The sequence below is a fragment of the Miscanthus floridulus genome, chromosome 5 (assembly GCF_019320115.1).
Source record: "Miscanthus floridulus cultivar M001 chromosome 5, ASM1932011v1, whole genome shotgun sequence".
In the NCBI taxonomy this organism is placed as follows: Eukaryota; Viridiplantae; Streptophyta; class Magnoliopsida; order Poales; family Poaceae; genus Miscanthus; species Miscanthus floridulus.
Window position 1 is genome coordinate 87,038,342 of NC_089584.1, and position 22,316 is coordinate 87,060,657.

A 22,316-nucleotide genomic window follows, 5' to 3' on the forward strand; every position below is an offset into this window, starting at 1 on the left:
AGCAACATATGATCAAGGTTGGACTACTTACATATTGTTTTGCCAGTCAAAATGCTAAATATCACCCATCGGCAATGATATGATCGTCAGCGCTCCCGTCACATGAGCCGTCATCACATTCATCTTTCCTCTTGGCGAAGGGAAGGGGAATATATTAAGAATCGGCACAGTACATCCTGAAATTATATATGAAAAAAAATCTGAAATAAAAAAAACATAGCCTTGTTTAGTTCGTGAAAAGTTGGAAATTTGGCTACTGTAGCATTTTCGTTTTTATTTGGCAATTAGTGTTCAATCATGGACTAATTAGGCTCAAAACGTTCGTCTCACAATTTCCAACCAAACTGTGCAATTAGTTTTTTTTTCGTCTATATTTAATGCTCCATGCATGTATCGCAAGATTCGATGTGATGGAAACTGTAGCACTTTTTGGAAAAACTTTTCGCGAACTAAACAAGGGAATGTTCTATCTAAATTCTTCCATTGTCTTCTTCCTTATGGCTTTCCTCGATGCAGCCGATGCTCTAGATCACAAAGCCTTGTTGAACACTGGAGTCAAAGTGCAGTGTGAAAGGAGAAAAATGAAGAGCCGTGTGAAATGACATAGGATGGCGAAAACTTATATATGCAAGTCTAAATTTTGGATTCACCGACGAGCTGTACACAGGAGAGGAGGACCAAGATTGCTAAGATCAATGGAGCGTTCTCCAGAGTCCTGAGACTCCTAGGTAGTATCGTCTATATATGTTGCCGCTCTGTCATGTATGTACGGCCACGCTTGTCCTTGTATGTAAGTACGTAACTAACATGTAATAAAGGTCTAACATACTCCGTATTGGTTAGTCAGTCAAATTGCTAAATATCACCCATCGGCAATGATCGTCAGCACTACATGAGCGTCATCACATTCATCTGTAAGTTCATTCATAACCCTTCTCCCTATGGAAAGATCAGATGGGTCTGAATCCTGATAAAAGAAGTTGTCACTATCTATTGCTTGGGTGTTATTTTTTCAAATCTATCAAATTTGTGTACAATATTAATTGAACTTTGTTTAATTCATAAGATAATACTTTAAGGAGGCCCATGCAAAAATAGTGTGGGAAGGTAGCTTCTTTTATTTCCATTATATAACATTTGGATTTTTCTAAAAACATTCTTTAAATATTGTGTTTATTAGTTTGAACATGTTAGTCATCTCTTTGTTCATTCAATTGCAATGATTGACACGAATAATGATATCTATCACTAATCAATTTTTTCGCTTCAAGTTGTTATCATCATTCTTTCATCTTCTTTTTTTTCCCCACTTCTATATCATGTGGTTGTGCTATTTCTATTGATACAAATCAAAGATAATCTTGAATTTCCTTTTCTTGAGCTCCATTCCCCAATAAAACCACAATTACTTTTTCAGTTCTTTCGCCCTCTTCTAAATTTAATGCTTGGACAATCTTGTGTATTACATTGGGGCCTCTTTTGCCCTCAAATGTTGCCGGATTCGTCACAACTCAGCTCTTAACTATTGAAGACACTATGTCCACCTCAACCAGTTGTTAGCTGATCTTGTCAATGCGTCAACACCTATCACGTCTCAAATCTTTCCAAAGAAATTATGGAAGCATCACTGATGATTTGCTTATCTCGAAACTACGTCGCATCTCGCTCTACCGCACTATTGGTAACCATGATATGACCATGTTTATTTTCGCTTGTGACCAGCTTCTCGTGAAGAAAACAAAAAGAAGAATGTTCTCCATTGTCTTACTTGCGAGCTTCTCCTCATGTGCGTTGGATAATCTCAAGCATGTGCATTGGAAAATCAGTAGACTAACTGCACACAAAAAAAAACAGATATTTTCGTGATTTAGTTATAAAGAGGCCTGTTATTAGAATCTATCAAACTAATGCTAAATGTTTTTTTATCATTGTGAGGACTTTTAGGATTTATTTATTTTTCCTAATGTGTCTCATAAAATAATTAATGTGAATGCTCCGTTGAGGACCTTAAGATTAAGATGACATGACACGGGGTTCACCATTCCTTAACTCTAGCGGGAAGATGTGCGAGTCACAAAATACCATTTTGTGGGATGAATATATAAAGTTAACAGGCCCAATCGCTCTTGAACGATAATGGGCCACCTGTAGGGGCAAAGGGCCCAACCCAACAGTTCTGGATTTCTGATAAAGACGGCCCGCAATGCCGCATTCTGAAGTGCTAGCTTCCCTCTCCAACAGGAGTGTCAGAGGAGGGAGGAGCAAATCGCGACTCGCTCGGTCCGTGTAATTCTGTATCCACAAGTAGTGAACTGGCAACACCTGTGAGCTCGAGCCCGGGCCCCGATGGCGAAGAGTGGAGAACTAATCCAGCAAAGCACAGCACTCCAAAACTGCCAATGTAGAGCTGAGCAACCGGACCATAGGACTAAGTGAACTCCGATCGGTACCACTAGCAACATGTTGCGATGCCCATGCTGGAAACAATCGGAAAACGATAAGCGCCGACGTCAGCCAGGCAGCAAACTGCAGACGCGCAGCGCAAGCCGCGGCGCCGTAGCCCGGCCTCGCCCCGTAGCACATGCGCGACTACGAGATGCGCGCCGCGGGGCGTTGGGCGCCTCGCAGTCGCAGAGCGGTGCCTCTCATCGCGGCCGTTCGTGGGCGCCGGGCGCAGGGAGCATTCCGGGTCGGCATCTGATTATCTGAGTGCCCTGCTCGCCGCGGGCGGACAAGCGCGCCGGCGCCTTTGTGCGCGCGCGACTAGCTAGTAGCTAGCGGATCTCGTCATGCAGGGTTCAAGGTGCAGGGTTAGGAGCAAGTTCCACCGTTATCCGTTAGGCTGCCGCGCCGGTCCCTCGTGCACGTTAGTTACCTCATAGAGTCATAGGTCCACCTGACAAACACGGAGGAGAAGTTCGTCGATTGGTAGGACCAGCCGACCAGAGAAACCAATCACTTCCATGGAGCCTAACGTATGTGCGCTAGCTCTGACGTCATCGTGTAATCCTATACGGATTCTTTTCTCGTCTCTAAAACCTAGTAGGAGTAAAAGCTAATCTAGTCCGGTAAGCTCCTTGTGGGTCTTGGCATGTTGCTCCTGTTGATTTGTACAGTGTGATGATGACGAGGACTCTATTTCGATGGAACCGAAACCAGTCTATCGACTTGTTCGCTGGTTGATTTTTGGGCTGGTTTGAGCTGGCTGGTGCTGGTTTATTGTGAGAGAAAAACACTGTTGGCTGGCTGGTTTGGGCTGGCTGAAACAAACAAGCGAACAGGGTGTATGCTTTTTCTCTATGGTAGAGATGGTGCAAGTCGGTCATAGTTTTTAAGTGGCTCTAGTTCATCTCATTTTAGAGTGTATATAGTGTTTTCTTCGCCTGCGACTATCTTTTTCCGTTGGGTCTACATGCTAACTTTGGCCCAAATTTAAGTCCAGGAAGGCAGCAACCATGAAAAGCTCAACCCCGTCAGCCCAATCTGTCCAGCGTTGGCAGACTCTCCTCTTGAGCACCCTGTCTGTCCAAGCTCAAACTCAGGTGACACGTTTCCTTTCTGTTCTCTTGAGGGGCCGTTTGAATCCTTTTAGCCACAGAAATTGAAATCTACTTAATAAATTAGACTATTTGGCTTGAAATTTAACATTCTATCACTTTCCAAAGCTCGTATATAAGCCTATCTCAAAATCATATGGTGGGAGATGGAAATTAATTTTATAGATCATCATTCTATGTTTCTACTTTGCAGCTTATAACACACGTTTCAACTCACTCCCCTATGATAGAAATACAACATATAAGTATATTTCTCTCGTATAGACAACAATAATATACAAATATAATCCATATACAACCATATTAGCTTAATTAATATATGTCTACATTTTGATTATTAAAATGAATTCAATTCCAAGGATGCAAAAAAAGAAGTTTAATTCTAGCACTTGAACAAAACTTAATTCTCGCACTCAAACATACATAACTTAGCCTCCAATGGCTCTACTACGTCAGAAAGAAAAGCTGAAATTGGTTGCGCGTGCATGATGCAGGTGGTACTTGCAATAGAGCTCAGTAAAACTATTGATTTGGGTTAGGAGTTGTACTTCCTCTTAGTGGTATTGTTGCAAAAGATCCCTCCATAAGTTTAATTTGAACTTATCAGCCTGACTTATCAGTCATAGTACAATGTTTTTCTCTCATAACAAAACAGCAGCAGCCGGCTTATCAGCCGCAAAAACCATAAGCCGAACAGCGTAATAGAAATTTACATAATTTTATTTATCATAGTCTCCTAAATTATTGTTTGAGATCCAACTTCAAACCGACCTTGACGAGACGAACCTAACGAGTCAAGCCGAAGTCGAAAGTCATTTGAAAACAAATCAACTTTATTTTTAAAGAGATAAAAGAAAACCAAAGTTCCGTCGGAGCAATTTTGAATCGAACTTAAGCTTTGTTGATATGAGGGTTAAACTTTGTTCAAAACACAAATTACGCTCTGTTCAACTTAGGGCAATTTTGTTCATTTAAACTCTGCGACTCAGGCGCTCAATTATCACCATGTATATCAAACTCGTTACATAAATGAGCACCACAGCATCTCGGTGGCAAAATCATGCCAATTTATGCATTGGCATGTACTTACGTAGCTTTTCAAACAGTACTCTGAATGATCACACTTTTGAGTCGCTGCCGCTCTCGCTCTCACTCCTCGCCGAAGACGGCCTCCCAGACGTCCTCGAAGGCAGCAAGGATGGCCGGGTGGTGGCGCGGCGAGTTGAGCGAGAGGTAGGACCCCAGGAGCTCTTCCATCTTCGCCACGCTGCCGATGCGCCGCTCCACCACCATCTCCACCATCGAACTACGGAAGTCCAAGTACGGGTTGCTCGAACGCTTCACAACTGCCATGCCCGCGCCGCCGGCGGTCGTCTCCTCCGCGGCCGCCGCGCCCGTCATCATCAGCTTCCCGACGTTGAGACCCTTCTCTTCCTTGTTCCTCTCGTTGTTGCATTCCCTGTGCTGCTTCTTCGTCTCCACGGACACCACCAGCGGCCGGAAAGCGTCGGGCGGTGCCGGCGGGTCGCTGGTTCTCGACAGCGCACGCCGTGGCGCGCGGCGGCGACTGCGACTCGTCGTGTTCCTGTGACTCCTCCTGGTCCTGGTGTTGCCGCCGCCGCCGCCGTTGTTGATGGTGTGGTAGAACTCGGACGTGGAGTCGGACGAGAAGAGCGTCCTCGTCTCGGCCTCATCGCCGCCCTCCTCGTCGCTGCAGCCGCCGCTGCCGCTGAACGGCGCGAGCTCGTCGTCCGTCGCGGTGGAGGACGACGACGAGGACCAGCTGTACGGCGTGTGCGTGCTGCTGGGCCGCCGCGCGCGGCCCCAGTAGGAGGACGTTGACGAGCAGTGCCGCCTCGACGCCGACGGAGACCGCCCCGCCGGCTTGCTCCTGCCCCTGCCGCCCTTGCTTTGCTTCTTGACGACGTCCCTCGCCGGCACCGACAACAGGTGCTGCAGAAGCGGCGCGTCGGAGTGGCCGGAGACGGCCCCGGCGCCGCCCGTGCAGTCCACGGAGATGTGTATGAGCGACGCGCTGCGGCTGCGGCGGCGGCGCGGGCGGGTGCCGCCGTCGACGGCCTTGGGCCGCTCGTAGGTGCAGGGCGTGCAGAAGTACGGGGCTTCCGGCTCCCGCGGGTGGGAGGAGTCGGTGTTGGTCTTGGCGAAGCTGACGAAGGCCGTGCCGCCGCCCGAGCCGGCGGCGGCAGTGGCGGACGTGGCGTTGGTGGTGCAGGTGGAGCGCGTGAGGATCTGCGCCAGCCGCTGCTTCAGCCGGCCGCCGGCGCTGTCCCGGCGGTGGGGGCTCTTGTCCATGAAGGGCGTGTGCATTGTAGCTAGTGTGCTACGGCTGGGGCTTTGGTGGGAGGAATGGTGGATTGATGTGAATGAAGTGGAGACCAGAGACGTGTGTTTTGTCTTTGGTTTTGGTGTGGCGTACCTCACACTGACTCACCTCGCAGCTTAATAAGCAGGGTGTGAACTGTGAAGTGAGTAGAAGAAGAATCTGCCGAGATTTGTTAGCCACGTGTTGTATGCTAGGGTACGTACGTAGGGGACGGTGTGCACGGGCTTAAAAATACATGGTCGTGGAAGGTAGAATACTTGTGAGCCCAAAGCAAGTTGCAAACTCAACAGGCTGTGCACATCTCGCAATCTCGTGGAGCTGGCCTGCTGTGACGTGCCGTGTCGGCGGGGGTGGTGGCCCCGTTGACCACTCTGCTCTTGCGCCGGGCGGTCGTCGTGGTCATGGCAGCGGCAGTGGAAGAAATGAGCGCGCAGGTTCGTCGTGCCTCTGAGCTGCCTCTAGCCACCGCCGTCATTTGCATCCCTGCCATGCCATTTTTGGGCATCTCTCGTGACTCTTTCAAGAGCACGCGGCACGGGTCATTCTCTCCCTGATTGATGTGCCACCAAGGCACCAACACCGTGCACGGCACTCACCTTCTGCTGAGTGCTACAAATGCAGCCATGCGGGTGGCATGGCGCCCTAAAATGCTAGTACTTTCGCATGGCATCAGACGTACGTACGTACGTATATGCCATGCCAATCGACATATGCTGTATCTTATCGTCAGCCACAGTCAGTTTCATGTGACGCCGATCCGGGCGATCTTCGTTCATGCACGCACCGCGGACGTGGAATGGAAACCAGAAGCATATCGACGTGCTATGGCGGCCAGTGGCTCAGTGGTCACGCAAGGGAGCCCGTGTCGTCTAACGGTCCAGACGGGTCCCTGCCGCCGCCTGCCAGTTGAGCCCAGCAGAGGCTGCTGACCGACGAGCCTCCAAACGGATACGTCCGGGCCGGGAGAGGAAGGATTCAACGAACCGTCCTTGGAGTTGGACGCGACACGAGCACGCGCGCCTGCTGCCCTGTGTTGGGTTCTCAGCGTCGAGACAGACTCCTCGGATTCTTACACCCTGCCCTGCACCATGTAGCGCGTGTTTAGTTGGATCCAAAATTCCAAAAAGTGCTACAGTACCTGTCACATCGAATGTTTACGATCCGTATATGGAGCATTAAATGTAAACGAAAAAAAAAACTAATTGCACAGTTTGGTGGAAAATTACGAGACGAATGTTTTAAACCTAATTAGTCCATATTTAAACACTAATTGTCAAATAAAAACAAAAGTGCTACAGTAACCCTCAAATTACAACTTCCTGAAACTAATCACAGCCATAGTACCAGGCCTCTCAGCGTAGAGACTCCTCTGATATCTGCGCTGATTCCAGTCTCACGCCTGAAATGGATGGCTTGCTGTTGCTGGGTCTGTAAATGCCATTATGTCACGCCACAGGAACGTACGTACGATCAACCGTTCGAGAGCATGAAATGAATGCAGGAGGCTACGCGATTTACAGGTACTACTACACGTATAGACACACGTGATCTCGCAATAGCAAGGCGATGCTTACCGCAATTAATGAGCGCAAACAAAACTCTGGTCCTGAAGAATCAAACGTCGGCGCCGCTAATACAATCCCCTGATTTGAAGGGTTTCCAGCTGTAGAGATAGTCCTGCTGCGTGTCTGCATCCAAGCACCTGATCATTACAAACATCCTTTATTTATTATTATTTATACATCAGCTACCACAACCGTGATGAGATTTGAGTCATGGATGATGGGGTTAAGGCTTATTGCTTTAGGTAAGGTGCTGGCGACGATGAGTCAAAACCGCGAGATGTAGCCAGGCACAGCAAGCTAGTGCTATCTAGCTAAGAAAAATGAGCAAGAGTAACCCCCTAAATCAATAGGTTCCAAAAGTTTTTTTTTTTTTTTTTTTGACAACAGGTTCCAAAAGGTTGATGGCGGCACAAACGGGAATCGCAAACTGGTCACAGCTGTCCCAGGACAGATTCAAAAGGCCGGTAGTGCAATGACCTTCAAAAACCAAGATCCCGTCAGAAAATAGATTGCATTATTGATAAGCTATCAGTGGTCACCACCATCTGCTAAAAGCCTAAAACTATGTTTGGAAGTATGAAGAAAATGGAACAAAGAAATGCATCTCCTTTCGACAGATCACTGAAGAACATATTTGTCACTAACAGAGATATTCTTTTCCAATATGAACCAAGAAGAGCAGGGGGTATTTATCACTGAATCAGGAGAGCGGAAATGTTTTGATCACAAATAGGAAGAAAAAAGTAAAGGGCCAGTAGGTCACGCTTATTAACCGTTCACCATGCTATTAACTGGAGCATTTAACCCCCTGGAGTGCTACCGTTCACCATGCATTTAACCCCCTTTGAGATGAACTGGAGCATTTAACCGTTCACCATGCTATTAACCGTTCACTGAATCCAAAAGGTTGATAATTTGAAATTCGCAGGAGCAATTACTGCCCATTCCCAACTGGAGTGCTGGATTCGTTTAGAAAGTTATTCATCAGTCGCCACAAGTATGAACTATTTGTTTCTATCTACAATTCTAGATACAAACAAAACCTCTCAAGCATAAGTTTACATCCCATTTTTCATAAAAGGAAATTATCTCTCATTTTCTCAACCTGTAAATAATAAAAGCTAGGACTTCAAGACCGTTTTCTGCTAAAGTTGTGTAGCGTGTAATTGTGAATATCTTACTTGGCCCATGTGGCCCACATAATTAGAGTCCATTAACAAAGCCCATTGGCGCATCTCTCTCTTGTTTATACATACCCAATAGAGAGACTCCACTAAAAAAACCCAATAGAGAGACAACTTATTATTATCTTGAGTTTCAGATAATACATAGATCCTTCATACTTGATTTTCCATTTAAATTCAAAAGTGTACTCAGCAAGAGAAAATTAGGTGGTCTTCAAATTTTCATGGAATCATGGATGGCGTAAAAACAAGATTCTAAACAACTACATTTTTAGAAAACCATTTGAAATCCTAGATTTCTTTTTTCTCAAATCTCAAAAGAAAAAAATATATCTGATGACATTTCATGAATTCTAACAAATCACAATTTGAAGTGTTGATAGAATATATAGGATTCTATCTTTTTTTATAAGTAAATCATAATTTTCTATTGAACATTTTGGCAACTAAATGAACTAAAATGGAAAAAAATTCAACTATAAAGTTTTAAATCTTGTAAAGTAGTACAACTTTGGTATTGGTACTAAACAACTTCAAATTAAGAACTTATCAACGTCAAACTTGTAGATCAGGTCAACAGTACAACTTGGTATTAACTATGTGAACGTTTAAGGTCGTTTAGAAATTCCAAATTAGAATTTCAAAATCTATAAATTTAAACACATATTTGGAACTTTAAACAGTTTCAGATCAAAAACTTTTTAATTTAATTAAAAAGTTGTAGATTGTATTGAGATATGTCATGTCGGCGTTGTCACCGTATTTATTTGCCCAAATGTGCAAATGTCCACCTTTCTTTTCTACTAGAAATACGTATTTAGATCTCTCACAACTAAAAAGACTAAAAGATGGACACCGTTTTGGTGCGACAATCGCCTTGGTTCGTCCGTCTGCCTGTACACATGCGAAATCCTGGGCCCAGATGATATATAATACGAAAACTGCCCGATCTCCCTCGCCCCCCTCGTTCGCCGCATCTCGTCGCGTCGCTGCCACCGCCGCCCACGCCCGCCCTGCCCTGCCTCTGCCCTGCCACCAGCGAAGCCTCGGGCCTCGGCCGGAACCCTAGGGCCCGCTCGACGGGAGCTCCAGGAGTGGTCGTCGCCGCCGCCCGCGCCCACCCTGCGCAAACGCCACCACCCGCGCCTACCCCTGCCCCTGCCCCTGCCCTGCCACCAGCGAAGCCTTGGGCCTCGTCCGGAACCCTAGGGCCCCTCAGCCTCAAGCCTCCGCCCGCTCGGCGGAAGCTTCAGGAACGGCCGGCGAGGAGCGGCCGCATCCCGTCGAGCAGCAACGGACAGCTCGCCCTCGCGCTCTTCAACTGCGCCGAGGACTACATCGCGGCGAACCCTAGCTTCTTCAACGCCTCCTACACCCTCGCTCGCTACTGCCACCAGGTGTGCCAACCTCTTCCTGCTATGTGAAACCGAAAATCCAACCCTAAATTAAGCTGATTGGTTGTTTGTTTTCGGATCTGATCTAATTACATTTGTGTACATGTATTATGCCTGCTAACTTCGACCCCTTTCAAAGATTATTATGCGTACATGTGCACACCCATGTCCTTTAGTGGATCTGCGTCTGCAGTTCTGTGTGCTTTGCACTGAATGTTCCTAGCCCAGGATGCGCTTTGCGCTGGGGGTACGCCTGGCACCACATTGCAATGTTCCCAAGTTGCAACTTGTAGTCAAACCCCTTGTGCAAAGGGGCAGAGTAGGCATAGGTGGCAACACGCGTGTCCTGTTGAGGCCAGCCTCGCAAGTTTTAATTGTCTGCAGTGAGGATCTTGTCTTGGATTAGTATCCAAGTGAAAAGTTTGCACTTATTTTGAGTGTGCCTTCCATATTAGATTTTTATTGTACTTGATGTAGGATCCTTTTAATTGTATGTTATGCTGAGCGTGGAGAGTACTGTTCATCCGAGCTACTGTGTCTACTGAAAAGGTGTAATCCTACGCTCTTTGATGTCTACTGGACAATATGAATATATTTAATTTAATTTCAGTGCACTCTCCTCAAAGATCAGGAGTAGTCTTGCTTCTGTATCCTGTTTTCTCTACATAGTGTACAATGTAAAAGATATAAGAGCGTTTTCTAATTGCTGTGAATATAAAAGGGGTTAAATGCTTTGCAATTGTTTGGCTGGGGCTATTAAGGGGATGAAAATACTTTTGACCTGAACTGTGGTGTCAGTTACCCACAGGAGATTTTTTTCCTATTTAATAAAAGAAAACAAAATATGTACAAGGGAGTTTCATGGGCTGGAGGCCCATTAAAAGGGAAAAGGAAAGAAACATCAAGAGGAGCTACTAAGTCAATTACTAAGGAAATGCACATATGAAGGTTTTGCACTAAGTAAACCTGAACAAATTCAACTTTTAATTCTCTCTTCCATCTTGCCAGAGAAAGGACACATCCATAGAAATTTTTGCTACATGACACAGATGGACCAGAAAGCCACAATGAGTGTTTCTCTGTCAACATCATTTCCAAATCTTTGCCTTCCTTCAATGAACAATTGGTATAGGTTAAGGGTCCATCAAATGTTCACTAACTGGCTAACTGCCAGCATCACTGGCTGATGGCTAAATATATTCTAATTTCTAACACTCCCTTTTGTTAACCAGAGAATAAGAGATTCGTTGGGATGTCTGAAAGGACTCCATAGATTTGTTTTACCAATTACAAGGCTTGATCTGTGAACTGTCAGTTCATGTCTTATTCCTATCGCTTGCAGAAAACTGATACCACAGGCACGATAATTTAACAGTTTTGCTTGAACTCATCCATTTTATTTATGAAAAGGGAACTCGTTAATTGACCGGTTCTAAGCTCCTGATCTGTTTATTTTCTGTAGAAAACTTATCAATCTTTTCCATTATGTTTCTGTGGAACTTCCCTCCTGCAACTGTCCAATCAATTTGAAAAGATCAATTCTTTGTAAAGAAACTTATTTCTTTTGACAATTTGCAGGTCTCTATCCTTCTTTGATAAGTTCTGTTCAGAGTGTAATGATTGAGTGTTTTTCCACGAGGATCGAGGAAGATTGAAATAGCTGGCATTCGGTTGATGTTTATTTCCAAGTATCCTTTTGTGGTAACCTAGCAGAAACAAGATAAATTGATATCATTCAGGCCTGCTTTACAAAACATTGTTTAGATGGGTCCTTCATAACAAGGTAAATACTTCTGTACCAAAACGTCATGAATTTGTCTGCAACCATTAGCTCAACGATTTCAGAAGCAGATCTTTGTTTTTTGGAAGGGGAAATATCTATAGGTGCCGGAAATCAAAAACAGCAGTCGTATACAAGAGAAAAATCTACTTGATGCAGTTTTGTGTAACTCATGTAGAAGGTCAAAGCAGTAGATTTTTAATGAATTGACTGAAACTTTTGTATGTACTCTGAACTTGTAGGTTTTGCCCTACCTGCACCTGATGGCGGTGGGATCTGTTGTTTTCGTCTATCTCAGAATCAATACACGGTACAACAATTTTATTCATGATCTTTGCAGAAAATTTAATTGTCCATGTTTCCTTATGCATGACTATGCTGCCTGATCCATTACTCATTAGATAGTAATGTATAAAATCTTATAGAATCCCTGATTGGACATTCAATATAATATACGCAGAACCATGACATTTTTAGTGGATATGATGTCTGACCTGTAGGTTTAATTTGGTCTGGAGTAGTGGACTTTCTAAGAATGGATACCAATCCTCCACGTCTTGCGATATCATTATTTATACCTCGAAAACCTCGTATGGTGTGTGCGCCAAATCATGTCTGCTTTCCGTTTCCACCCAGAGGGTAGAACAGGAGCGACAACCCACAGTTATCACCTTGTGTGGGCTCCTTTTTCCTTCTAAAAAATCTCCACCAATCACCAAATCATATGAATCACCAGAAAATATAAAAGCAGAGAAAGAGAGAGTACTGATGAGATCTTTCAAACTAAATTGGTGGATCAGCTAATAAGTAGACTAACTACTAAATTCAATGCTTTTTCTTGCTAATAACTACTAATTAGGTAGCTTACCTAGATCTCTTGAGCCTTCCTGATGATGCAGAGTAGATTCACAGCAGTACCAAATTGTCATTTGGAGTGCCTAAAAACCCTTCGAAATGAAAGTTATAGATTTTTACTTCATAGCGATGGTAATAACATTATTTTAGCTCATGCCACTAATTCAGCTTTCAGATAATGAATTTCTGATTATTTTACTTAGCCTTTAGTTTTTCAATTCAATTGCTTCTGTCGTAATTATTGGTGAGGACCTCGGTAAATATAAGTGTATTTTATCTATTGAGAGCAGGAGCTTGCATGGAGAAATAACAAATCAGTACGGGAGAATGGTGAGAAATAACAAAATATAGTTCCGCTCTTTCTGCAGTGATTGCAAATAGCTTATAAATCAGAGATATGGCTCTAAATAGGAAAGTTATTTTTATATTGTTAATGTTGTCATCCTACAACTTCTGTTGCATTAATGCCACACATAAGCCTTTTAATGTATAGTTTTCTCCTTTCTACACTGCTACTGAGACTAACATGTGTTTATGGAACAATCCAGTGCAGGCAAGTCAAAGAAAAATCCCTCCTTTGATTGATGCTGAAAGAAAGAGGGAGGGGCTAGACGAGGTTCTCAATTTTGCATCTTGCATTGTAGGCTCTACAAAGTTTCCTCAGGTAAGCTGTTGGATTGCAAAAGAGCAAGTGCACCTGCCCAAGACACCCCAGTTTACCAGCTCTCCTTGTAGCAATGTAAACCACTTACATTTCCTATGACTGTGGCAAGAATTTTCGTCTTTATATACTTCTCATGGTGTCTGGCCCATTGTCATATTATTTGCGATGCAAAAAGTGTGCTGCCCTTTGTTTTACTGAATCTAGCTCTGTGTGTTAATGTTAGCTAAGTACCTGTGGCACAACCGCCTAATCTAATGCCTCCTAGGAGTGCTCATCTTCTATTAGACACTAAGCGCTCAGGGGAGAACATCAAATTACTCGGTTCCGTCGGGCACACCCCAGGGGAGAACCCGAAAATCCACATTTTTGCCATTAGGATCACAAATGAGATAATAAAGCTTACATCATTCTTAACCATTTCTTACATCACTTTAATGCAACATCAGAGTATAATATTTATTGTTATAACAACGGAATAAAATCACATTATCAGAGTTATGAATAATTTAATTGAACAACAGAATATAAACATGTGATCAGAATTGCAGCGGAAATAAATATCTAATCATGACATGATGAAGTATTAACATATAAACTACGACAACAGATTATGAAACTTTCCTTTATAAAAGCATTTGGTGAAAGTTATAAATAACAACTATGATCGCAACGTAAAGGAATCCTCGCTGAGCTCACCAGGAGGTATCCTCACACAAGGATCAGCTCTAGCATCCAGCTGTCACCTGCAACAGGGGAAATAAAACTCAGAGTACTCAATTATACTCAGCAAGACTTATCCGGCAGGAGGAAAGAAAAGACTTCAAGAATATACAAGGCTATCTGGCTTGTGGGTTTATTGCATCTATAGGAAGCATTACTAAAAGTGTGTCCTTATAGTCGATTTTTATTAACAGCCACATTGGTTCATTAACTAACCATTCTATGTAAGCACCTGTGCTACTTTCAAGCAGGTGGTAAGCAATTAGATTTCTTTTTTCCATCTTCTATCTTTCATCTTCAGTTCTTACAATGGTGCTAGACACGAAACAAGTTGTATCGGATCGCTCGGTGATTCGCGAATCAATGCCCCCAGCTGGGTACCCCGAAAACACATGCCCCGCTTGTACCCCGGGCACAAGCAGGACCAACCCATCACCCTCCTGTCCTGGGGTCCTATCCCCATCCAAACTGGGACTCCAAGCTCCCGTCCCTGAGTCCTAGACTCAGTGCGGTGCAAGGACCTCCTCCACAAAAAACAAACCCTGACAGTCGGTCCGGAAAGAGCCGAAACCCACGACAAGAGAGCAACAAGTCTTCCAAGCATCCATACACAAGTATGTGCTCGGGATAATAAATCTGTGACTTGTTCATGATGCCTTAGGCAACGATCGGTCCTTAACCAACACAGACAGGGAAAGCAGTGTAACTAAGCTATGTCTCGCGTCCACGGCGACACAGCCTCTTACACCCACCAATACCCAAACCATATCCCTACTCGGTCACCATTTTTCTTTCCACTATTTATATTTTCTAAGTGATAATAATCTAATAATATATTTTCTATCTCTCGCAAGTGACAGCCATCACTCGACTTCTATCGGAGTCATGTAGCATTGTATTCTACACGATCCTATCATACTAGTAAGACTCATAGGATAAAGATATATATACAAGTGGGTTTTCATTCAACTCCTTAAAACTTAATACACAAATATAATTTAAACTGCTGAAAAGTAGGGGTTATGCACCGGGACTTGCTTAGGTAAAATATAACCAAAAGTTAGTATTTGCATCTTCATATCATCCACATCATCTAAATAGAAAGCCCATCGCATCATCTCCTGGAGAGAATACCATTACACCATCTTCGGATTCCCAATCATCCTTCAATTGATCCATTGATCCATCATCGTACCTATATGATATGCATTGATGCAAATGCATAGATGTAAATAACCAATGACAACCAAAATGCTTAGAAATCTGATTACGCCTCATAAGCTAACGAGATAGCTCTAACACTGGTCTACGTATCCTTGTTGTCGAATAAGACGTTACTTCCCAACCAATGTTTTAGTTATACAAACCCAAGTTGATTCTTTATTTCATTCTATCGATTTAATCTTTATTCGAAATTGGACATCATTATTAATCTAGTAAACTAATCATTCTGGAGCTACAAAAATTACAGTGAGCACCTAATATTGCTAGGAGCCTACTGTAGAATTTTCAGATCCAACACTATTACCAATTTATCACAACAATTCGTACAAGTTATCTTTTTACAATATTAAGTACCCTAAATTAATTATATAGCCTCCAAGAGTTTGATCAAACTATGTGAACAAAATATACTAATAGGTAGATCATGATTTTATGAGACTAACAAAATTGGTTTCACCATTTTAGGACACCTACACAATTTTATTCTGACTCTACAATTTTCCTTGTAAGCTAAATCAGAAAACGCCCTACAAATCGAAAAGAGCCGGCGGCTTGACTCAGCATGCAAACGCGCGCCGCCCGCTGGCCAAACGTGGCCCAGTGGTGTGGAACGGCGTGGACGGCCAAGAGGGACGTGCGGCCCAGCCGAACACGGCATGGGTCGACCCAGCGGGCAGGCAGTGGCCTAGGCGCGGGGACAGAGCGCACGGCGCGCGCGGCCCACCACAGCACGGACGGGAGCGACCTAGGCGCGGCGGTGAGCAGGCCGACCCATGCATGGATGAGAGCGGCCCACGCGGCCAGGGTCTGTCGGTGATGGTACTTTTTACGATGAGGCCCCTCAGTTTCTCTAAAATAAACTACGCCCTTATTTATAAACCTTTGAGTCTAGCTTTTTTTAAATGAACCCGGTAAAGAATCCTATTTGTGCTTCCTCACCTTCTCACCTTCTCAAAACAGAGCATGAAGCAGAGGACTCAATCTGCCTGCCCAGGTGGCGGCACGGGGAGGTGTGCCATGGCGACGAAGGGACGGTCGGCTCTAGCACGGGTCGAGGTGGGCACGGCGGCCACGCATGGCCGCGGCGGAAAAGGAGGGGGATCCATGGAGCAGTAGGGCCGCGCTGCGGGCACAGACGCATGGGAGGGAAGCGGCCCGGAGCAGACCGTGGAAGGGGTGGCGGCGCTGCTGTGGGTGGGAGGCGCTGAGGAGCAGCAAGTGCACCGACGCATAGGCACGGGAGGAGCGGCGCTGCGACTGCAGCCTAGGACGGGGCCGAGGGCGTAGCAGCCTGGCGCATGCGCTTGCACGCGGTGGGAAAAGGGTGGCTATGGCGGGCCTAGCGCGCTCGCGCTCACGCGGTGGCAGCAAAAGTGGCCACGACATGCGCGACGATGGTGGGAGGGCGGCCTAGTCCACATCGGCGCCGGCGGTCTCGGCCTTGGGCAGAAATGGGGACGCGGCACGACAACCTTGGCGCGCAGCTACGCTGGCTGGGCGGTGGCGTGGCACGACAACAGAGCGGAGGGCGAAGGAGCAAGTGATGGAGCTCGACGACGAGGCAACGCATGGGAGGGCAGCGATCCAGAGTAGGCTGGGCCACGGACAGCGTGGACAGCGGCGGTGCTTGCGGTCGGGCCGATGCCGGTAGCTCGCGTGCGTGGGCGTGGCACGGGAGAGGAAGCAATAGAGGCAAGCAGAGAAAGAGCGGGGAAGACGAGCCAGAGCGGGGCACCGACGCTGCATGAGGAGGAGAGGATGCAAGGTGGAGCCACGTGCTGGCCTCGGTGAGAGAGAGAAAAGCGGCGGTGTGGGGAAAAGATGCAGCGTGAGGCCACGATGGGCGCTGCGGTGCTTTGGAGCTGAGCTCTAGAAGAGAGAAAAAGGGGAGCTTGTACACGAAGAGGCAGACAGCGGCGTCCCAACCAGATCAATAGTTTGAGGGGACAACAGAGGCAGTGGCTACTCGGCGTAGCATGGCCAGCAGTGGCGCGCCAGCGTGCGCATAGGGACATGAGAGGATGCAGCATGGGCAGGGAGCAGAACCACATGCTCATTTTTTAGACGCCCCTACGCGATGGACTTGTCCAGGATGTGGATGGGTGAGGAGACTTTGTACTGCCGCGCCACGACGAGAGATGAGACGGCGCATAGTTGCAATGCCAGGTGAGTACGCTGCACGCCAGGAAAATAAATGAAGCTGCTGCGCTCTCTCTCGTCAGTTCGTGCTTTCACACCATCACTTAATTTATGAAGCGGTCGGACGGACAGCTGTCGCGGATATGTTATCAAATTATTGGAGAGACTAAAACGAGTCTATACGTCAACATGTCACTAGACCAAGGCTATATATATATGTCGTTCTATTTATTAATGAATTTTATTTTATTTATAAAAGTTACTTTTCCTACTTAATTTAATAAAACAAACCGTTCGCTAGTATCGTCGTTCAATATTCCTAAATATCTTTACACGCTAAGTAATTTAACTTAAGCGTTTATTTGAGTCCACGAAACTAAGTCACGTAGGATTCGCTTATCGCATTAAGTACGTTTTAAATAAAAAAAATCCGAGAAACTCGTTTCAAAAATTTTTACTTAGACCTAAATTCGGTGTTAAACGAGATCGTAACACCAAAGGTGTTACAGTACTTGAGATAAGACATGGGTACTGAATGTCTGTTTTGTTAGACCAGTTGGGTGTTTGTTAAAGATCGCAAAATTCCGAGTTTGTCTTTCTTTCATATTGAGTGTTTGTGATTGTAAGTCAATTTGCTTATGTAATTCTTGATACAGTGAGTGTTTGTCTTTGTTAAGATATTTTCGAATTTGAATCCATTGCTTTACAAACCTACCTGTTGTCAGTCTTGCAGCCGCTCTGAACCTGCATGCTACCACTAATGGGAGTAGGAGGCTAAGGGCAGTGCCGACATTTTCGAGGGCGTTAAGAAGAGCATCGACTGGTGAGTAAAGCGCCACCCAAATTCTCAGGATACGAGTTCATGTCATTGTGCCCATATTTTAATGTATATAGTTGCAGTGTGGTGTATGTTTCCGTCATTTTGCATCTATTTTGGGATGAGGTTTAAATATATAATATTGGGGCACTATACCGTCATTCTACAGTGTTTCCTCCACTGTAATCTACGTGGCATAGTGCCTACCTTCTCTTTGATTCAGAAAGATATTAATTATTCCTTGGGAATATTGGTTAGCTGACAAGATTATTAGCATTTTTTGATCTGGAAATATAGATAGATATGTTGATAAGGCACTGAATGGGCTTAGTCTGTAGCTGTTTACATAATTTTATGAATGGGTAGGTGTTCACAGGGAGACAGTAGATTGCTTCTTGAATAATCGAGTGCAAATACTGTCTCTGTTCGTAGGTGGTTCATGCAAAGGGCGTAGAAGCAAAATTGAAACAAAATAGGAGCTAGCAAGAAAAAATATATGTAAGATGCTTGATTGAGCTCCATGACCTGATGAACTGATGTTTTTTAATCATCTTAGTACTGCTTGTTGCTTGTAGTATAATCCAGGGCAATATTTTAATATATGCAATTTGAGTAGTGTTGTTATCAAATTAGTCTCATGAGAAGAAAAAAAATATTTTTTTCTTACTTGAGATGGCTGATGAAGAAAGACAAACTCCCATATTTCGTGGAAGCCATATGAAAACTCCTTAGAAAAATACACTTTAGCTTAGATGCTTATGAAATTCTTGATACAGTGAGTGTTTTGTTTGTTAAGATCTTTTCGAATTTGAATCCATTGCTTTGCAAACCTACCTGTTGTCAGTCTTGCAGCAGCTCTGAACCTGTATGCTACCACAAATTGTTTTCACCTTATAAATGAAAATGCACACCTCGAAAATAGAAGCATCGAACTAGAATTAACATATTTTTTTTTGCCATACGAATCAATTGATCCAACTCAGAAGGAAATGAACACGCAGAACCTAGAGGACCACACTGACATACTTGATAAGTAACTTTGTACTGATTGCCATAGAAAAAGACTTTCTCTTACCATATATTCAGACGACCTATCTACTTTTTTGTACTGAACATTTTTTTAAAGATTTGATTCATTGCGCGCACGGACATATACCAGTTAAGGTGTTACATAATTAGCAATTGATATTAGGACCTAAAAATAATTGACCATTTAGATAGTAAATAGGCACCTGAATGGGCACGATAGGCGGCGGTGCCCATTCAGGTAGTAAATAGTTTTAGCATGTGTGTCCCTAATGGTACTTATTTTGTATCATGAATATCAGTATTTTCTAATATAAACTTAGTCAAAGTATATTTTTTAGACGGAGAGAGTATTTCACTCTTTCTAGCGTCAATGTAAGTTTTTATCACTACTCTCATGGACAAGTTTGATAATACGAATTTATTGGTTAATTTTATGTTCAGTGAAATCACAATGGAACATATGCAAAATAATGAAGGTCGTGCACCATTTGAAGACTTGACAAACATCATCAATGGAGATAACTGTTTATACTCATGTCCATAGACACATTCACTTGTATTATTATGGTAATTAAGCAAATATTTATCAACTTATTTTCAAACAGGTGACCATACAACATCAAATTCACAAGCGCAAATAGATGAACGTGCGCAGCGTAAAAGAGAAAGAGAAAAGGCGCGACATGCATCAATGACTCAAGAAGAAATGGATGAAAAAATAAAAAGCTTAGGGAAAAGTATCATCAGATAAAGAAAAACACGGATGCCACCTAGCTTAAAAGGGAAAGGGAAAAGGCACGATTGACGACAGTGACTCTGGAAGAAAGAAATGAAAAAAATAGAAAGCGTCGTGAACGATATCATCAGAAAAAACAAGTAAATTTGATTTTGCTTTCCTGAATTCAGTGTTGCCATTTTTAGTTTATTTAGTATATAGTTAATGCCATGTGGTACCAGTTGGAGTTGATTCGACCACGGAAAGCACTGATGTCTATGAAGATAATGACTGGCTACATCGAAACAACTCATACAATCCCATGAAGATTGATAAAGATAACACGTGTACCATTTTGGTTTTTTTCCTAAATATTAATTATTTTTTCTTGTGTTTGTATGATGCCGAGGCCAAGGTATAAAACCATGTTATTATATATATGTAGACAAATACTCTGATAAATGTATAGATCAAAGTGACATGATTGGCATGACTGATGCATCACCTGATCTAAACCCAGGTACATTGTTTTTTCATTAATGTTATCTATTTGAGAAAAAAGTGTAGTGGGCAACCCAATTATGGTTCATGACAATGTAATAATAAATTAATGTTCTTGCAATATGTGCTCTTCTGTATTTTATTTGAGACCGTACTTTTCTATTATATATAGGTGTTGTAAATGCATCCAGTTCCATCGACAATATTGCCACTTGTCCAAAAGAGCGTAAGCGTGAGCTAGATAGAGCACGAAGGGTTGCAATGTCTTCTGAACAAAAGACATTTTTAAATAAGAGATGGCATGACTTGTATGCACAGAAAAATGCTATAAGAAAACTATAAATGACTCCAAAAGAGAAGGAGCTAAAATGAAAAGAGAGCAAAAAAAAAATACAATAGGATGGTGAGAGAACACCGAGCCAACAATTTGCATCCAGACTCAATAGCCATGGAGAGCACTCACTTTAACCCTCACTTTATTTTCCCTTCTTCACCTCAATCGCATGAAGTGCCTTCACACGAGATGGAAATACGCGAATTGAGAGGCACGCCTGTTAACGTCACGCCGACTGTAGTTCAAAATCCAGAAGTCTAGACCCCTGAAGTGGCTGCGACACAGACCATACATAGGCAACGAGTGACCACTAGAGAGATAAATGCCCTTCTATCCCGTCGCAATTGGGCTTTTGAAGCAAACATTGGAAGAAGGGCTAGAGGGTGTGCGGATGGAAAGTGCAATGATTCGAACGACCCAACTCAACCGAGTGTGGTTTACAATGATTATTAGCCTTGATCAGTATATGTTGTCGGTACTTTCACCTTCGCTCTTCTATTCCAAAAACTCATACCTTTTGTTACTATAGGTGGTGTCACCCAGAAAACTCTAGTTCGACCACCTAATAATTGCATAGGTACACAGACACCACCTAATATGAAAATGATTGATATGTTCCAGGACGACAAGATGGTGTATCGTAGTTTTGACTCCACGGTAGATGATCCACATAACTACTATCCATCGGAGTTCCTTAACAGTTTGACCCCTAACGGGCTGCCTCCACACGTCTTGAAGCTCAAGCTCGGGTGTCCTGTTATATTGCTTAGAAATATTGATCCTGCTAATGGGCTATGCAACGGTACAAGGCTGGTGGTGCGGGGGTTCCGAAGAAATACAATCGATGCTGAAATCGTGGTGGGGCAGCATGTTGGGAGGCAGGTATTCCTTCCTCAAATACCGTTATGCCCGTCTAATTATGAGATGTTCCCGTTCCAGTTTAAGAGAAAGCAGTTTCCTATCAGGCCGAGCTTTGCTATGACGGTCAACAAGTCACAAGGCTAAACTATCCTGAACGTGGGTGTGTACCTACCCGCACTGGTGTTCTCTCACGGTCAGTTGTACGTTGCGATGTGTAGAGCCACGTCAAGAACCAATATTAAGATCCTTACCCTCCCGCCTGATGCGGAGGCACAAGAGGGGGAGGCCAAAAAGATAGAGAAGAAAAATGCTAAACAGAATGCTGAGGGAAAAAAATAAGAATGCGTCAAATAAAAAAGATAAGGATAAGAAGACCCCAATAGCAAATGGAACTTTTACGAAGAATATTGTATTTAAGGAGATTCTAACGTCATAGGCGAGGTAATAGAACATTACTAACGCATATAATGTATTTTTCCATTCAATTTATATTATACAAATAATATATCACTAATGCCATATTTGTTGTTGTTTCTAGGTATTTTAAATGGTTTATCAGACTTTACATGGAGATGTTGTATATACACTTATGTGATGGCATAATGAAAATTGAACATGTGTTATATTATTGTT

At 43.8% G+C, this 22,316-nt stretch overlaps 1 protein-coding gene and 1 long non-coding RNA gene across 2 annotated transcripts; one reads left to right on the forward strand and one right to left on the reverse strand.

Moving 5' to 3' along the window:
* Positions 1 to 4,603: 4,603 nt before the first annotated feature.
* Positions 4,604 to 5,898, reverse strand: LOC136452522 (uncharacterized). The gene has a single exon (XM_066453132.1). It carries the CDS (start codon positions 5,883 to 5,885, stop codon positions 4,707 to 4,709), a length of 1,179 nt encoding a protein of 392 aa, XP_066309229.1. The 5' UTR covers positions 5,886 to 5,898; the 3' UTR covers positions 4,604 to 4,706.
* Positions 5,899 to 9,619: 3,721 nt separating this feature from the next.
* Positions 9,620 to 13,369, forward strand: LOC136452523 (uncharacterized). The gene is made up of 4 exons (XR_010758841.1): positions 9,620 to 10,047; positions 11,623 to 11,827; positions 12,067 to 12,134; positions 13,228 to 13,369. It is a non-coding gene; the product is annotated as an uncharacterized lncRNA (long non-coding RNA).
* Positions 13,370 to 22,316: the final 8,947 nt, after the last annotated feature.

Coding starts and splice junctions, on each gene's coding strand:
- LOC136452522 (XM_066453132.1), bottom strand. CDS start 5,885: ATGCACACGCCCTTCATGGACAAGAGCCCCCACCGCCGGGACAGCGCC.